The 19,387-nt window shown below is 37.9% G+C and overlaps 1 protein-coding gene across 1 annotated transcript; it reads left to right on the top strand.

Moving 5' to 3' along the window:
• The first annotated feature begins 17,468 nt into the window (after positions 1 to 17,468).
• Positions 17,469 to 19,006, top strand: LOC149221663 (glyoxylase I 4-like). Its single transcript, XM_089383008.1, has 4 exons — positions 17,469 to 17,736; positions 17,842 to 17,947; positions 18,051 to 18,363; positions 18,530 to 19,006. The coding sequence occupies exons 1-4, from the start codon at positions 17,567 to 17,569 to the stop codon at positions 18,607 to 18,609; spliced, it is 669 nt and encodes a 222-aa protein (XP_089239134.1). The 5' UTR covers positions 17,469 to 17,566; the 3' UTR covers positions 18,610 to 19,006.
• Positions 19,007 to 19,387: the final 381 nt, after the last annotated feature.

Genomic DNA, 19,387 nt, shown 5'->3' with positions numbered 1-19,387 from the left:
ATCAGTCCCTTATCTAACAATTCCTGCACTTGTTTGCGTACTTCCTCATTGTCCTTGGGACTCATTCTGTACGCTGCCTTGTTCGGTAAACTTGATCCTGGTATAAAGTCAATATGGTGGCTGATGCTCCTCTTGGGAGGCAACTTATCAGGTAGTTCCTCAGCCGCAATATCTTGAAATTCTTCTAACAGCTCTTGTACCTCTTTGGGCAATTCTGATTTCTCCAAGCTCAGTAATACTGGCTTCATCCTCCTCACCACTGCAAAATTAATCTCATTTTCTTCAATCTGCTTTATGTACTGTTTTCCTCCAAGTAATAGCGCCTTTGTTCTGCTTGATTCTGCTGAATCTTCCTCCTTGATGGGTACAAGTGTATGTTTGACCCCATCCTTCGTAAATTTATAACAATTTGTTTTCCCATCGTGTGTCACCTTCCTATCATACTGCCATGGTCTTCCGAGTAGTATGTGGCACACGTCCATTGGCATAATATCGCAGACCACTGTATCATGGTACTTGCCAATGCGGAACTCCACCTTGCATTGTTCATCAACCAACAACTGGTGGCCTTTCTGCAGCCACGACACCTTGTAAGGTGTGGGGTGCTTCAGTCGCTTCAACCCCAATTTTTCCACCATTTCGGTGGCAACCAAGTTATCCGTACATCCGCTGTCTATTATTACCTTACAGCATTTTCCATGTGACTTACAGACTGTTCGGAACAGTGCCTTCCGCTGTGTTGTTTCAGCCACTTCCTTGGTTGGATTTAACAATACTTTGTTCAAAATCAAAGCTTCCCCCGTCTCCGCCATGTCTTCCACCTCCCGGGGTTGTGCTTCAGCTTCTTCAGGCTGTGCCATCAGCGTTCCCCTCTGACCGGTCTGTTCAACTTCTGGACACTCAAAGGCTCTGTGCCCCCATTTGTGGCACCTGTAGCACTGGACATTAGCCCCTCTTCCGCGGCCATTCCCTCGTCCTCTTTGGTATGACCGACCTCCTCTGGTGCTATCCCCTTTTTCTGCTGTCCCTGAAGTTTTTGAACTGCTGCCTTCTTCGCTGTTCGCAGCACTCTTGCCTCTACCGTAGGATTGTCCCCGTCCTCTGCTATTTCCTCTCCCTCTTCTGTTGTTCTATTTTCTGTTAATCTTTTCCTCAGCCTTTACAGCGCTCTGAAATGCTTCTTCAATATTCCGGGGAGAAAGAATATTGATTTCATCTAATATCTCCATCCTTAATCCATTTACGTACCTTGCTGTCTTTTCTGGGTTATCATCAGTATAACCAGCACGTAAATTTACTCTGTAAAATTCTTCTGTGTACTCCCTAACTGTCATTCCTTTTTGCTTTAAACTCTGCACTCGCCGATATAATTCCACCTGGTAATCTTTTGGCAGAAATCTGCCTTTCAATTTCGCTATCATCCTGGACCATAGTCGTATCAGCGACTTGTTCATTTTCTTTCTGTCTGCTTGGACACTGTCCCACCATAGTAGTGCGTGTCCCTTCAGCTTAGTGGCAGCGAACTTAACCCTTTTATCCTCACTGACTTCTTCATTTTCAAAATATTTGTCCAGTTCGCTTATCCAGTCCAATAGGACTTCCGCAGACAGACTGCCATCATAATTAGAGATTTCTGTTTTTGGTTTGCTGCTGGCCATTAAAACCTGTCACAGCAACCTCAATTCTGGAGCTTCCTCATCAGACCCTTCTGCAGCAGTCATCACTTCCTCTTCACTGGTATCTCCCAGTTCTGGGTCTCTTCGTCTACCCGCTTCTACTGCTTCCAAGCGAGCTGTAAGAACTCTAATTTGTTCCCGCAATCCTTCATCTACTCCTCTACGTGCACCTCTTCCACGTCCTCGTCTTGGCACTTGCCCTTCTGCCATCTTCCTCTAGATAAAAAAAAAACTGCTCTGATACCAATTGATGGGGACCCAGCCCACGTGTCCCGCACTACCCAGTCCTATGTGGACCTGCACTATTATTTGGTTTTTGGATATGGTTTGATTGCAATTTTATGAAGTAGGTGATTATTAATCCACCCACGGTACTACTCTGCCTCTCCACGCTACACCTGTCCGTCTCGAGATTTGTCAAACCCTAACTCCATTCTTTACCCTTTTTCTCGGCCGGTTCGCGCTCATTTGGTCATTTTCACTGTGTTGTTTTGCTCTCTGTGGCTCTCTCCGGTATTCGGCACTGTCTCTGGGGTTTGCTCAGGTGTTCGGCTCCGCCTCGGTGGTTTGCTCAGGTGTCCAACTCCGTCTCTGGTTCTAGTCCAACATTCGGCACTGTATATTCAGGTGAGGGTTTGTTCTTTGTTATATGTCATTACTCTCTGCTCGAAATGTTGCTAACCCCTCGCAGCTCCTCTGTGGTCAGGTTGTCCCATTGTTTCTGCGACTTATGGGTCGGTTTACAACAGGTATGGCTTCGCCCCGTCAGCCATACACGGGTCTTTACTCTCTGTTATCTCCTTTACGATTTCACTGTACTGCTTCTGTTGCGTGATTTTGGATGTGGTTATGACCCTAACGCTATTCTATTGTAGTGGTTGCAGGTGACCGGTCCCGTGGCTTTGCAGGGACTTCGACTGTCTATCCTCCGGGTAGCTCTGTTCTTAACCTACCCTCTTCTATGGCTCTTAGTCTTCACTGTATTTATTTGCTTCGGTGGTCTGTATTTGATAAAGAGTCAGGCCTTTGTAATGTATCAACCCGTATCTGCAGCTTAGAGGGTTTCTGTGGTTGCTTTCGTTTAATGGCTCGGTCCTTTGTATATTCGTTGTTCGGTCGTTCTGTAGCTGTGGATAGGAGGGTTTCTGGGTATTCATTTACTTGGTCGTTGGGAATTTTATACCCTGCAATATATTTACACAGTGTATGTAATAACTATGGAACTCGGTGCTGTTGCTTACCAGTTGTCTGTGGGCCGTCGTTTCTTGCGTTTTTGCTTGACTCTATTTGCCTTTCACTTGCTCTCGGCCTCGGCTGGTCATGAGATGTTTGGAGTTGTGATGCTCTGTTACTGTATCGACCTGCAATGTATTGAAATGAACAGAAGTATATATATGTATGTTTGCTTTTGGAGTAACAAGACTTGGTTGCTGTATCTGCTTGTAATGTGTGGACTAAATAGAAATGTATATGGATGTGGATGCGTAGGTTCGTGAAACTCTGTCACGGTATTTGTTTGTATTGAATGGAATGAACAGAACTAATTATGCATGCATATTCTATCTTAGAGGACATAAATCTTGCAATCTGGAAATTAATTGTGCACTGAACAATTTATGAAGGAAATGAAATGTATTTCGCTATTACTCTTTTCAATGTTACGCTCCAGAACCCTTCTGGGTTATTTCCTCTGTCTTTTTATACAATAGTTCAGCAGTTAGATAACTGCTTGGTAGTTCTACATTACAGTTGCTTGACAGTTGCTTTCAGTTACGTGACCTGGCTATTTGTTTGCTTGCCTGTTTCTTCTGTCCCATAAGGGTTTAATGCTTACATTGATTATTGTCATTTATCTAATTTCTTAACAACTCTAGTTTAAGACCTATAACTACAGTCCCTTAACAACTCTAGTTAGGACCTGTTATTACAATTAAAACAGAACAAGTTAAAAAAGGAGATTTAAGCTAATAAACCAAATGCTGTAGTTGACCTTTGAAGAACAAAATAAAAAAAAATAAAAACTCTGACAGTCTTGCTGTCCATTTGTCAAAATATTCATTTCTCCTAATCTTCTTCAGAAACTTTGTCTGCCCCTTCTCGGTCTGCACCCTGTCGACCAGATGCTCCTGCATCAGGCTGCCGGGGTAAAAGAGAGATCTCATGGCTCCGTTCCATGAGTTTTTCCACCGAGTAGCCTGCCTTCCGAATCTGTATCTCGTCGAGCCAGGAACTGTCCTCCATTGGACGGTCCTTCCATTTAACGAGATAACGCAGATACTCCTTTCTGCGTGTCTTCTTGGCCACCTGTGTGCTGATGATTCCTTCTATCTCATGGGTCTTGACCGACGGTAACTGTTTCTTCCAAAGACTGTCCTCGAACTGGGTGTCCCGTTGTGGCTGTACCATTCTTTCATCTGCTGTCTGGGCATGATATGGAAACAGGTCTGCCACGTTGAATATGGGTGATATACCTATATCAGGTGGCAGTTCAATTTCATATGCATTTGCTGAAAATTTGCGCAGAATTTTGCATGGGCCGATTTTTTTGAACTTCAGTTTGTTATACGTACCCTTAGGAAACCGTTCCCGGTGCAAATGTGCAAAGACTTCGTCTCCAATCTGAAAATGTACCTCACGCCGTCTTGTATCTGCATGCTGCTTATACTTCTGCGTGCTATCCTGTAATCTTAGTTTGACTTTCTCATGCAGTTCGCTCATCGCTTCAGCAAAATCTTCCCCATCTGCACTTCTCCTCTCTAGTTGTCCCAAATCCCGTAACTCATGTACTCCTCTCGGATGCATACCATACAAGATTTGGAATGGGCTAAGACCGGTGCTCCGGTTAGGCGAATCGTTATAAGCGAAATTCTGCCTGGGCAAGAGCTCGATCCCACAAGCGCGAGTTTTCTCCTGTTAAGCTTCGCAACAAGTTGCCCAAACTCCAGTTCACTACCTCTGTCTGCCCATCGGTTTGCGGGTGATATGCAGAACTGAAATTTAACTGTGTGCCCAGCTTTTTCCACAGGGTGCGCCAAAAATGTCCTGTAAACTTCACATCCCTGTCTGAAACTATAGTCTTTGGTAAGCCATGTAATCGAACTACTTCGGTGAAGAAGAGATGTGCCATGTTTGTGGCGTCGCTAGTCTTCCGGCACGGAATGAAATGAGCCATCTTTGAAAACCGATCCACCACCACCATCACTGAATCATATCCTCGCTGCGTTCTAGGCAGTCCTAGGACAAAGTCAATGCTAACTGAATCCCACGGTCTGCTTGGAACAGGTAGGGGTGTGTATAACCCAGTATTCTGGCTGTGTCCTTTCGCCAGTTGGCAGATTTTACACCTGGTTATATATCTCTGTACGTCCCGACTCATTTTCGGCCAGTAATAAAAATGTCTTAGCTGTTCCAATGTTTTATCAACGCCAAAATGCCCTGCTAAACCGCCACTATGTTTCTCTTTCACTAAATTTTCTCTCATTGAACAATCCGGAATACATAGCTGTCCACCTCGGAATAATAATCCTTCCTGTAAATTAAAATCTAGCCATGGGCTTGTATTCCTTAAGACAGGATTTTGGCATGCCTCAAAGGCTTCTTTGAAATCCGCGTCCATCTGGTACAAATCCTTCAAATACTCAAATCCCATCACCTGTATGCCACTTTCCTGTAAGAGCAAGGCTCTTCTGCTCAAGGCATCCGCCACTTTGTTGGCTTGCCCACTTATGTGTTTCAACACAAAAGTGAAACTTTGCAGGTACTCCACCCACTTGGCATGTTTATGGTTCAGTTTGTGCTGCTGAGTTATATACTGCAATGCAGAATTATCAGAGAACAAAACGAACTCATTTCCCAGTAAGTAGTGCCTCCAATGTTTCAAGGCTTGAACCACTGCATAAAATTCTTTGTCATATGACGAGTATTTCTGCCGACTTTCATTTAGCTTCTCACTAAAGAATGCCACTGGTCTGTCCTCTTGACTGAGTACAGCGCCAATAGCTGTCCCGCTGGCATCACATCGAACCTGAAAAGGTTTGCTGAAATCGGGCAGTCTCAAGATTGGCCTCTCCGTTATTTTCCGCTTCAGAAGTTGGAAACTGTCTTCTGCTGCCTTAGTCCAGCAAAAAGGTTGGCTGGCCTTTTTGATGGTTTCTAGCATGGGCGCGCAGATTTCACTAAAATTCTTAATGAACTTTCTATAAAAACTCGCTAAACCGTGAAAGCTACGTACCTCGAATAAACTCTTAGGTGACGGCCAACTCATGATCGCTTCAATCTTCTCCGGGTCCATCTTTAGCTCATTCTCTGCCACTACAAATCCCAGATAAATCAACTCCTTCTGCAAGAAAGTGCATTTCTTCAAATTTATCAGCAGTTTGTTCTGCTGCAGCTTCTCGAATACTCTTCGAATATGTTGAAGGTGTTCCCTTTTCGTCCTGCTAAAAATTAGAATATCATCCAGATAGACTATCACGAATTTTCCAATAAATTCCTTTAACATTTCGTTCATGAGTCTCATAAAAGTACTCAGAGCGTTACTCAACCCAAATGGCATAACCAGCCATTCGTACAGTCCTTCGTTGGTCTTGAAGGTTGTCTTCCATTCGTCTCCTTCCCTGATTCTGATCTGATGATACCCACTTTTCAGATCTATCTTTGTAAAATACGCTGCCCCACTAAGACAGTCCATCATGTCATCCATCCTAGGCAAGGGAAACCTGTAACGAATGGTGATCTTGTTTATAGCCCGCGAATCTGTGCACATTCGCCATTCTCCACCTTTCTTGGGTGCAAGGACTGTAGGTACTGCACAGGGGCTTAAACTCTCTCTGATCAGTCCCTTATCTAACAATTCCTGCACTTGTTTGCGTACTTCCTCATTGTCCTTGGGACTCATTCTGTACGCTGCCTTGTTCGGTAAACTTGATCCTGGTATAAAGTCAATATGGTGGCTGATGCTCCTCTTGGGAGGCAACTTATCAGGTAGTTCCTCAGCCGCAATATCTTGAAATTCTTCTAACAGCTCTTGTACCTCTTTGGGCAATTCTGATTTCTCCAAGCTCAGTAATACTGGCTTCATCCTCCTCACCACTGCAAAATTAATCTCATTTTCTTCAATCTGCTTTATGTACTGTTTTCCTCCAAGTAATAGCGCCTTTGTTCCGCTTGATTCTGCTGAATCTTCCTCCTTGATGGGTACAAGTGTATGTTTGACCCCATCCTTCGTAAATTTATAACAATTTGTTTTTCCATCGTGTGTCACCTTCCTGTAATACTGCCATGGTCTTCCGAGCAGTATGTGGCACACGTCCATTGGCATAATATCGCAGACCACTGTATCGTGGTACTTGCCAATGCGGAACTCCACCTCGCATTGTTCATCAACCAACAACTGGTGGCCTTTCTCCAGCCACGACACCTTGTAAGGTGTGGGGTGCTTCAGTCGCTTCAACCCCAATTTTTCCACCATTTCGGTGGCAACCAAGTTATCCGTACTCCCGCTGTCTATTATTACCTTACAGCATTTTCCATGTGACTTACAGACTGTTTGGAACAGTGCCTTCCGCTGTGTTGTTTCAGCCACTTCCTTGGTTGGCTTTAACAATACTTTGTTCAAAATCAAAGCTTCCCCCGTCTCCGCCATGTCTTCCACCTCCCGGGGTTGTGCTTCAGTTTCTTCAGGCTGTGCCATCAGCGTTCCCCTCTGACCGGTCTGTTCAACTTCTGGACACTCAAAGGCTCTGTGCCCCCATTTGTGGCACCTGTAGCACTGGACATTAGCCCCTCTTCCGCGGCCATTCCCTCGTCCTCTTTGGTATGACCGACCTCCTCTGGTGCTATCCCCTTTTTCTGCTGTCCCTGAAGTTTTTGAACTGCTGCCTTCTTCGCTGTTCGCAGCACTCTTGCCTCTACCGTAGGATTGTCCCCGTCCTCTGCTATTTCCTCTCCCTCTTCTGCTGTTCTGTTTTCTGTTAATCTTTTCCTCAGCCTTTACAGCGCTCTGAAAGGCTTCTTCAATATTCCGGGGAGAAAGAATACTGATTTCATCTAATATCTCCATCCTCAATCCATTTACGTACCTTGCTGTCTTTTCTGGGTTATCATCAGTATAACCAGCACGTAAATTTACTGTGTAAAATTCTTCTGTGTACTCCCTAACTGTCATTCCTTTTTGCTTTAAACTCTGCACTCGTCGATATAATTCCACCTGGTAATCTTTTGGCAGAAATCTGCCTTTCAATTTCGCTATCATCCTGGACCATAGTCGTATCGGCGACTTGTTCATTTTCTTTCTGTCTGCTTGGACACTGTCCCACCATAGTAGTGCGTGTCCCTTCAGCTTAGTGGCAGCGAACTTAACCCTTTTATCCTCACTGACTTCTTCATTTTCAAAATATTTGTCCAGTTCGCTTATCCAGTCCAATAGGACTTCCGCAGACAGACTGCCATCATAATTAGAGATTTTTGTTTTTGGTTTGCTGCTGGCCATTAAAACCTGTCGCAGCAACCTCAATTCTGGAGCTTCCTCATCAGACCCTTCTGCAGCAGTCATCACTTCCTCTTCACTGGTATCTCCCAGTTCTGGGTCTCTTCGTCTACCCGCTTCTACTGCTTCCAAGCGAGCTGTAAGAACTCTAATTTGTTCCCGCAATCCTTCATCTGCTCCTCTACGTGCACCTCTTCCACGTCCTCGTCTTGGCACTTGCCCTTCTGCCATCTTCCTCTAGATAAAAAAAAAACTGCTCTGATACCAATTGATGGGGACCCAGCCCACGTGTCCCACACTACCCAGTCCTATGTGGACCTGCACTATTATTTGGTTTTTGGATATGGTTTGATTGCGATTTTATGAAGTAGGTGATTATTAATCCACCCACGGTACTACTCTGCCTCTCCACGCTACACCTGTCCGTCTCGAGATTTGTCAAACCCTAACTCCATTCTTTACCCTTTTTCTCGGCCGGTTCGCGCTCATTTGGTCATTTTCACTGTGTTGTTTTGCTCTCTGTGGCCTCTCCGGTATTCGGCATTGTCTCTGGGGTTTGCTCAGGTGTTCGGCTCCGCCTCGGAGGTTTGCTCAGGTGTCCAACTCCGTCTCTGGTTCTAGTCCAACATTCGGCACCGTATATTCAGGTGAGGGTTTGTTCTTTGTTATATGTCATTACTCTCTGCTCGAAATGTTGTTAACCCCTCGCAGCTCCTCTGTGGTCAGGTTGTCCCTTTGTTTCTGCGACTTATGCGTCGGTTTACAACAGGTATGGCTTCGCCCCGTCAGCCATACACGGGTCTTTACTCTCTGTTATCTCCTTTACGATTTCACTGTACTGCTTCTGTTGCGTGATTTTGGATGTGGTTATGACCCTAACGCTATTCTGTTGTAGTGGTTGCAGGTGACCGGTCCCGTGGCTTTGCAGGGACTTCGACTGTCTATCCTCCAGGTAGCTCTGTTCTTAACCTACCCTCTTCTGTGGCTCTTAGTCTTCACTGTATTTATTTGCTTCGGTGGTCTGTATTTGATAAAGAGTCAGGCCTTTGTAATGTATCAACCCGTATCTGCAGCTTAGAGGGTTTCTGTGGTTGCTTTTGTTTAATGGCTCGGTCCTTTGTATATTCGTTGTTCGGTCGTTCTGTAGCTGTGGATAGGAGGGTTTCTGGGTATTCGTTTACTTGGTCATTGGGAATTTTATACCCTGCAATATATTTACACAGTGTATGTAATAACTATGGAACTCGGTGTTGTTGCTTACCAGTTGTCTGTGGACCGTCGTTTCTTGCGTTTTTGCTTGACTCTATTCGCCTTTCACTTGCTCTCGGCCTCGGCTGGTCATGAGATGTTTGGAGTTGTGATGCTCTGTTACTGTATCGACCTGCAATGTATTGAAATGAACAGAAGTATATATATGTATGTTTGCTTTTGGAGTAACGAGACTTGGTTGCTGTATCTGCTTGTAATGTGTGGACTAAACAGAAATGTATATGGATGTGGATGCGTAGGTTCGTGAAACTCTGTCACGGTATTTGTTTGTATTGAATGGAATGAACAGAACTAATTATGCATGCGTATTCTATCTTAGAGGACATAAATCTTGCAATCTGGAAATTAATTGTGCACTGAACAATTTATGAAGGAAATGAAATGTATTTCGCTATTACTCTTTTCAATGTTACGCTCCAGAACCCTTCTGGGTTATTTCCTCTGTCTTTTTATACAATACTTCAGCAGTTAGATAACTGCTTGGTAGTTCTACATTACAGTTGCTTGAGAGTTGCTTTCAGTTACGTGACCTGGCTATTTGTTTGCTTGCCTGTTTCTTCTGTCCCATAAGGGTTTAATGCTTACATTGATTATTGTCATTTATCTAATTTCTTAACAACTCTAGTTTAAGACCTATAACTACAGTCCCTTAACAACTCTAGTTAGGACCTGTTATTACAATTAAAACAGAACAAGTTAAAAAAGGAAATTTAAGCTAATAAACAAAATGCTGTAGTTGACCTTTGAAGAACAAAATAAAAACTCTGACAGTCTTGCTGTCCATTTGTCGAAATATTCATTTCTCCTAATCTTCTTTAGAAACTTTGTCTGCCCCTTCTCGGTCTGCGCCCTTTCGACCAGATGCTCCTGCATCAGTAGAGAAAAAAAAGAAGCTAGAAAGACAAGGAGCGAGAGAATTAGAAACTAAGATGGTCTGAGCAGGCGTTAACCATCATCATCATCAGAATAATCCTAACATAGTAAAAAGTTTTTGGAATTTTAATATCTTATATTATTATAATAATATATTTATTTTAAATAATTAAAATTTTTAATTTAAAATATAATTGTCAAATAACAAAAAAAAATTAATATTATGTTAATGATGATTAATTATTTATTAATTAAAATTGGTTTATTCCATTTTAAGAAATAATCTAGATTACTATTTTTTTTCTTTTAAGTTAAAAAGTTAGGGAGGTTGGTAATCTCATAAATATTTTGAAATTGAAATTTAATATTTGTATATGTTAGACAATCTAAAAGAATATATATTTTTAACTTCAAGTGTGTTAATGTGACAAAGGTGACAAACTCTTACATAATGTTTTGTCTTAGGAATTAATGAATGCTCATATTTAACGTCAAGGTTCTCAATTTTCAAGATGAGTGTAGGGAAACAGCTTACATGTTACTTCCTTGAAGTCATCAAAAATACTTTAATTTAGTAGGGATTATGAAACAAATACCATGCTAACTAGCTTCATGCATGAATAATCCATCTAATAAAACATGAGACTAAGATAGAAAAACCTACTTACTTAACCATGCATTCATCCAAGGTTCACCATAACCATCCTTGTAAAGATATTAATCCATATCACAAGAGTCCCCAAGAGAAGTGGCTTAATTATTGTTCCATAGTGAGATAAAGAAAAGAGACTATTAAAAGAGATGAATTACCTCCAAGTGTGACAATAATCCAAATGACCTAATTTCTCCTATTTTTATACTAGGGTAACTAAGTAATTTAACTAAAATTAGTTTGAAATCACATAAAAGCATAAAATACATGATAATAAGCCCATAGGTCATTAAGTTAGCCCATGAAATAAACTCCTCAATACCAAACCAAAAATTATCTTAAATTAACCCACACATATGACTAAAAGTTCCTCCAAGGATGACATTATCTCCAAATAGGTTTAATAACACCCCAAAAGTCATATCTCATCATATGAATGTGTGTCTTCTCATCAAGGGGGTATGCCATTACCCAAAAGTCGCCTCTAATCTTCTAAAAGGTGTTCTCTCATGCCCTAATGTCATATTCTAAAGACCACATCATCATCAAGCATAATATGTCACCATTTAAAAACAACATCCTAGCTCCAATGGGTAGCATTCAAGGTGCTATATGTATAGAAATGTCTCTGAGAGTAAGCAAAGTAATCATCATGTCAATGTCCCTCATTCAATGTTCAATGACAAGGTGTAGTTGAAGGAACTCAAAAGGATGTTTCATGAAGATCCAAGAGGCATGAGTGAAGCATCACCAACATCCTCCAAAGCACCATGAAAATTCTGGGATTATCATCAAGCATGGGATAAATGAATCAAGTAAATTTTAACTAACATGATCATAAAACTCATAGAAGTATAAAATGTTGACCATATTTAATGTCAAATACATGCAAGGATATCACACAAAGTATCTTCTTCAAATTTCTTTATATTAATACAACATACAAGTTACCAAATTTAGATATGGGATGATTAACAAATGTCCCTATTAGATTCTCCAAACCCAAGGCAGGAATAATTCCCAAGTTTACCATTCAATCAAGAGATGTAAGTGATAAGTGATATAGTATGTAGTGCACTTCATTAAAAGTGTTATAATCTTATACTAGATCATGCATGACCTTTATCCATGAGTTCCTTTATGAAGGAAGCACTCAGATCTACTTGAATTACCCTTTCCTTGACACTTCCTTTTCTACTTTATACTTATCCTTTTTCTTTGTTTGATTTGGCTTTGGTATTAAGCTTTCAATAGTTTCATTGAAGACCCCTTTTAGGATGAGGCTATTCATGCTCATTAGATTTTCCAGGTTTTCATAAGTTCATTTTTCTTCGAAAGGTGTTATAAACATGGGACTAGTGTGATGGCCTCATGTCAGGTGTTAGAGCTGAAGCTAAATTGGCTTTTAACATTCATTCCTTGCCATTATTTTGTAAAATAACATTTTTTTCATATGATTTTATCTTTCTTTCTTTTCAAGGTGAAACAACCTAAAAGAAAAAAATTATCACTTCTTCTCATAAGGTGACTCTGATATGGAACTAGCACAAGTGATTCGTAATAAAAAAAATAAAATAAAGGATAATGCACCAAGGAAAGAATGCAAGTATTAAGTATGGAGGGATATGGACACACAACTTTTATCCATGTTTTCTAAACATGAAAATCCTAGACAGTGAAAGGAAAACCCCAAGAGGTACACAATAATAGGAGGAAATTGATAACCCCATAGGTGAAATAAAGAAACACGTACTTAGGTGCTACAAAACATTAAATAGAAGTAGTTCTTAAGAAAAAAATAGGTAATGTACATGATGGTCATTCACATACCTTCATCTAGTGAGAAACTCAATTAAGTGGATGAGCTAACCATAGTGCAAAAGAGAGGCATTTGAGAATCATCTGAGGCTACTAGTTGGAAATCTATATCTTAGGAGAAACATTTTCTCCTATGGTTAACATTGTTTATACATGGGTAAAATTTGTTACGAACTCAAATATATATGATCATTATAGAGCACATAATCTATGTGATTGGATGAAGAGTTTATAATAATCCCGTCATCTTTGGTGCATAAGAGATATAGCCTACATCACTTTAATAATTTTGCTAGATTAGACAAAGGAAGATATTAGTATTATAATAACAAGGTCATACCATCACCTTTGAATATGAAAGGTAACAAAAACTATATGTCATAAACATCTTCTAAAGCTACTTTTTTCTGTGAAATAATGAAATGCATAAGATGTAATGAATCGACATGATAGAAATCGTCAAGTCTCACTATTACAACTAGTTGAGGATGAGCCTCATTAACAAGGCGACCCAGGATCAAACCTGATGGAGGTTGTTGCACCCATGTTAGGGGGAGATACACGCTAAAATCCAGTCAACATAGAGCTGGTGTGTCCGAGGCCGGGTGTGATTCCTGGGTGACTTTGATGGCTTAGATGCCCCTGGGTCATTGTCTCTCAAGCCACAATCCTAGAGAAATAATGACAACTTGACAAAAAAAATCAACATTAGAGAAATCAATGAAGGATGCAAAGTCAAGATGCATCACACACAACATATTCTAAGCTATAATAACATTTTAAATTAGCAAAGTTCTAGTACAAAGTGTATGAAGTTGGGCACTACTTGGGAATGGGAACTTCACTAATTAAAATTAGACAAACAAAAAAAATGAATCTTAACTTTTTCATGAAATATATATGGATAGTGATTATTCTCTATAGGTGCTATAACTCATTCTTTAAAATTTTCACCTTTTTTATTTTTCTTAGTTTTCCTTTTCACCCTATATATAACTTTCCCTAGGGAACAATGTTGTAGGCATGTCCTACTATTATTGATCTTGGAACTTGTTTTCAAAATGGATGTTTATGCATTGCACTTAAAATATTCATAGCCATATATTGAAGTAAGTGACATTCAAATTAGTTTTGTCAAACAATAATAGAATCATGATAATCGAGTCATAAGATGGTGGTTAAAAAAAAATCGAATTCCATGTGCCCTTACTCTACAATTATTATGTTTAAATCATGTTCCATTCATTTGTAGATTTTCCACGTTATTTACTAAGCTCTATGGAAATGTTCTTGGATTTTAGTCTCTGAGGAGAGAATGTGTATTTTATTTTGAAGGAGCTTGGTTATAAAGTTATTACATATTTTATTTTGGAGTTTGGTTGAAAATATTTTATATCATTAAAAGGATTTTTTGGGGAAATTTCTTAAATTTAATGTTTAAAGCCTTGTGAAAAGTGTTTATGTTATCAACATAAGGGGAGCTTGTCAATATTTTAGATTTTTTTAGAATTGTTACTGAAATCAAAATCATATTAGTGTGCGGCCACAATTATTTTATGAAAATCCTACTACATTATGAAGGAAATAATGTCATCATAGAGTTGGTCGATTTACTTGCAAAGTATGTTCATTTTTTCTCACTTCCCATGATTTCAAAGAAAATATAGTAATCATACTTTGAAAGAAAGTATAGTAGTTGCAAAACTAATTGAAACATTTAGAAAGCTACATGGACATCCAAAGATAATTGTAGGTGATAGGGAGCCAATTTCCAATAGTGATTTTTGGGTAAACTTGTTTTCTTGTTTCGTCCAATTTAATTGATAAAGTGATATTGGGATAAGTATCTAGAAGTTCGTCTCCATTACTTTATATCTAATAAACATTCACTGTGGTTTAAATGATTACCTTATGTAGAGTGGTGGTACACCACTTCCTCTCATATTTTTCTCCAAAATGTCCCTATTTATGGAACTCCATGTGTATAATCCTCTATCCATCACATCATCCTCAAGAGGGAAACCTATGTTTTAATTAGCAGAGGACCACATCTCATATAATCAATAGGTTTTAATGTTATTAATATATAGCATGGCTATAAAACAAAATATTATGAAAAAGAAATTAAATCAACATCAATATGAGAAAATTTGAAGTGGGAGGGAGGGGGAGGGCGAGGGGGTAGGGTATTTTTGAGGATATATATATATATATATATATATATATATATATATACCTAAGTACTATGGCACCTATAAAGCATTAGACGGGATTAACAATATGACTTACATATCAAAGTCTCATCGTTTACATATACATAGTGTTTTCATGCTTCTTGTTTAAAGAATGCAATTGGTGATTGAAGATTAGTTAAAAATATTCTTCTTAAGTTTGATGAAGAGGGAGAAATCATACTTGAACTTGAAGCCCTCAATGAGTATTAGACCAAACAAATACAAGCTAAATAGTTATTGAGAAGATCATAAATTTGAAGAACTTGTAAGTAGATATACAACTCGGTAAGATGATTTTTTCATATACAAAAATCCATAAATTATTATTGTAGATTTAAATACTTGTTTGAAATGGGGGGCATGTGAAGTCTTAAAGCACAACCATTTGTCATTGTCATTAAGCTATGTTGAATTAAGTTTTAATAATAAGAATATTAATCAATTTTTAAGATTATAGTTGAGTCAAACACTATATTAAACCCTTTACATTATGATTTGAATCTTAGACTCTATGAAAGAGTACATACTACACACCCTCTAGATTTTAACTTATGGCCTCCTAGAAAGAAACACACATTCCTAACTATTAAGCCCACTCAAGTTGTGCTTTCTTTGTGTCATGCTTATAAATAAAAAAAACTCATTTGAATAATCAATTATTTTTATTCATTTGATATTTTATTATAGAAAGTTACATGCTAAAAAAGGATTCGCATTCATTCACTTCTTTACTTATATTAAGTGTAACATTATTATATTAAGTCATTTTTAGTTTTGTTTTCATAACCTGTCATGACTAAGGATTTTATAAAGAAATACCTCTCGATAGTACCAAATTGCCATGGTGAAGGGTTTCTATGTAATGTAATCTTTTAATAATGCCCTAGGCCGTTTTCGAGTGCAAATGCAATGTTGAGATCTCTAAACAACACAATGATAAAATGATCACGAAACATAATACAGACATGATTTTCTTCATACACAAATTGTGGTCGTTATCATTTGAAATAACAATGGGACCTCTTTACATATAACGATCATAGATTTATATCAATAACGATTTTATATAATGCCTTCAACTAAGATAGGAAGATAAAGTGACAAGAGAAAATGTGGTCTTGGCCATTAAGATAATAACGCTCAACTGTTACATATACTCATTAAATAATTATCCATCTTTGCATATAATTTCAAGAAAATGAAGGTTGTTTTGGTCACCCCAATGGCTCTTTTTAACAAAGAAATTTAGGAAATGAAACGGTATCGTATTTGAGTATAACTATTGGGAATAAAATAGGACCGGAATTGAGAGATTGTATAGAAAATTCTGTATAATTATCGGGTTTGGAATAAATTTATAGTATTAAGGAAAAAAAAATATTGTTATGTCAAATTTTAATAGGCGAATGCATGTAACACTAGCATAAATTCATTTTTAGTAAAGATATACACGGATAAATTTATTTCAAGTAGGTATATATTAAGCATAACTTTATTTGGAGTAAATATATATTAAGTATAGAGAATGAAATATTTTTAGCTATAATTTTTTCATTTATTTTATGTAATATATTTATTTCTTCGTAAATCTCTATTTAAAAAAAATTATTAGTTTTTTTATTTTTTAATAATTTAATATTATTAAAAAGCTTCTCCCTCCTACTAACTCCCAATCAACTTTCAATTATAAATAAAGTTTTTTTTTCCTCTAATTTATTATAAACTTAATTAAAAAATAATATTAATTTTCTAACTTCGTTAATGACTTAACTTGAATAATATTGATTTTCTAACTTCGTTAATGACTTAACTTGAGTATTTTTCTTAGATATTTTGCTTAGATATTACTTTTCCTATTTCTTTTCTGATGGTTATATTATGCAACAAACTTAATAATCTTTATAATTCTATTTCAAAAATATATAATTAAATTAAAAAATCAATTTGTAAATTTATTTTTAAATTTGATTTATAAATTTTAGTGTTTAATATTTCTATTTTTTCTATATAACATTATTTTATTTAATATAAAGTAACAATATCTTGCCCTAGGAGACACCTTGGTGCCCACTGCAAATAACGTTTGTAATTTCAAAGTTTCAAAGAGTTAAAATGTATGATCTTTGCGATCTTAAAACCATCACCGAGAACTTCAGATACATATCCCAAAATGTGTCGGAGGACAACATTAGAAAAACGATTCTAGATGCATGGAGCAATCCATCGAGAGTACCGCAAATAGAAAGTTGCTAGAATTAAATGGCAAAGTAATTCACCAAACTGGTTTAGCTAAACAACTAGTTATCATTAAATTTCCAACCTACGCCTTAGTCCTTCAAACCCAGATATTGAATAACAGACAGTGATACTTTCACTACCGAACCACGCAAGAACGATGTACTGCTGTAATATGGAATTATTTACCAGAAATTTCTTTTTATAAAGAGATCCCTCACAAATTGTGCTCAGAGAAAGCGTCTGAGCCATTCGGTGCCAATCAAATTCGTTTCGTATTGTGTAAGTAACACAGCCACGAACACGGGAATTGTGTCACAGGATGCCGAAGGAAGAAGAACAGATGCCGTGTCGCCTACCTTTACCTCTTTTATCTCTCAATCACGTTTCACTACTTTGCAGATCTGTCACGGCTTCCACGGAATTCTACGTCAATGTTCTTGGATTCCAGCTTGTGAGAAGGCCATCTTCATTCGATTTTGTAGGAGCTTGGTAAGATATAATTTGCGTCAACATAATCAATAAGTCTCTTTGGGTATAATATACTGTTCTACATATTCCCTGTGAGGATATAACATGTTAGTGTGAATAATCCAGGTTATTCAATTACGGTGTGGGAATACATCTCTTGCAGTGCAAGTCTGTGGACGATCTACCTAAGAAAACTGAGATCAATCCAAGAGATAACCATATCTCTTTTCAGGTTTAGCTTTAAAATCCCACTATCATCTTTGAGAGATTACTATTACTGTTCTGTGCCTAATGTTATAGTTGTGCTTATCATTGTTCTTTTATTTTCCTTGCAGTGCCCAGATATATTTTTGGTAGAAAAGGGACTGCAAGAAATGGACATAAAATACAAAAAAAGTGTTGTGGAGGATGGAGGATTGTACGTGGATCAAATTTTCTTCCATGATCCTGATGGTTACATGATCGAAATCTGCAACTGCGAGAATCTTCCCATTATTCCTGTACGATCACCCTCTTCTGTGAGATCAACCTCTCTGCGGTTTTCTTTACCTCAACCTAACCCTAAATTAGAGCGAGAAGACAGTCGCTCAGAAATCGCTCTAGTTCCAATGAATGTTACTACAGCACAAATGGACTTCACTCCTTACAGTAAGCTATTCACCTGTACGGTTAATAGTAGAATAGGGTTAATGTAAACCATTTCAATAAACTTTCGTATTTGTGTATACATCGTAGAGAAGCGCACTTACAACTAAGTAGTCCACCCCTTCAATGGATTCTTATATCATATTCTTTGTTGACCTCTGGTGAACAGAAAAACAGATCGAAGCCACTGGACCGGTGAGATGCTACTCATCAGATGCCCTTGATGATAAAAAACCATTTTTTTCTTGACATCATGGATTTTTTATCTGTAATGACCAGAGGTATATTCCCTTCAATGCGAAATACTATGCCTACTGAGAAGACATTTCGTAATCATATGTCCATACCATTCAAGAAAATTGATGACTAGTTAGCTAGAGCGTCAAGGAATGCCATGATACTAAGGGATCTAGATATAAGGCTAATATATTCTATCAATCCTTATTGCGTATTGGGATTACAGGTTTCTCCTGTATGGATTATTTGAAGAGTTGTATGCGTAGTTTCTATGTTGTAAAAGTATATTTCATACAATTTATCTACTCTGTAGTTTGCATTTTGCTTAAATGCGTATGTGAAAAATTATGTATTCTCCAAGGAAGATCTAGAAGAATCTCATCTTTCACATTCCAATAATGTGGATTATACCAATTGGGAATTTAATTTCATGGAGCAGAATAGCATTACTTTGGAGTACAATACGTCCCATTTTGGAATTTAATTTTGTGGAATATAACAATATTTCTTTCACCGATCTAATTAATTAGATTCAATTTATTTTAAATAATTGTAAAAGTAGTTTATAAAAATATGGTTCAAAAAATGTTACTGTAAGTGAATGTTTTCCATAATTATTTTAGTTATAATAAATTTAGATATATTTCATAAATACATTCAATTTAATTTAAATAATTATAAAAAATAGGTTTATAAAAATATTTTCCAAAAAATACTAATTTAAGTGAACGTTTTTTTCCATAATCATTTTAATTATAATGTATTTAGATATATTTCATCAATAGAGTTT

This window comes from Pinus tabuliformis, chromosome Q, assembly GCF_031772625.1.
Source record: "Pinus tabuliformis cultivar Carrire ecotype Pingquan chromosome Q, CPIR1, whole genome shotgun sequence".
Lineage (NCBI taxonomy): Eukaryota > Viridiplantae > Streptophyta > Pinopsida > Pinales > Pinaceae > Pinus > Pinus tabuliformis.
Note: the sequence above shows the minus strand (reverse complement) of the source record. Positions and strands in the feature narration are given on the sequence as shown.

Excerpts from the sequence above, each read along its gene's own strand:
- LOC149221663 (XM_089383008.1), top strand. The coding sequence starts at position 17,567 with ATGCCGAAGGAAGAAGAACAGATGCCGTGTCGCCTACCTTTACCTCTT. Across the intron at positions 17,948-18,050 it reads ATAACCATATCTCTTTTCAG|TGCCCAGATATATTTTTGGT; the intron begins GTTTAGCTTTAA and ends TTTTCCTTGCAG. Across the intron at positions 18,364-18,529 it reads AATGGACTTCACTCCTTACA|AAAAACAGATCGAAGCCACT; the intron begins GTAAGCTATTCA and ends TCTGGTGAACAG.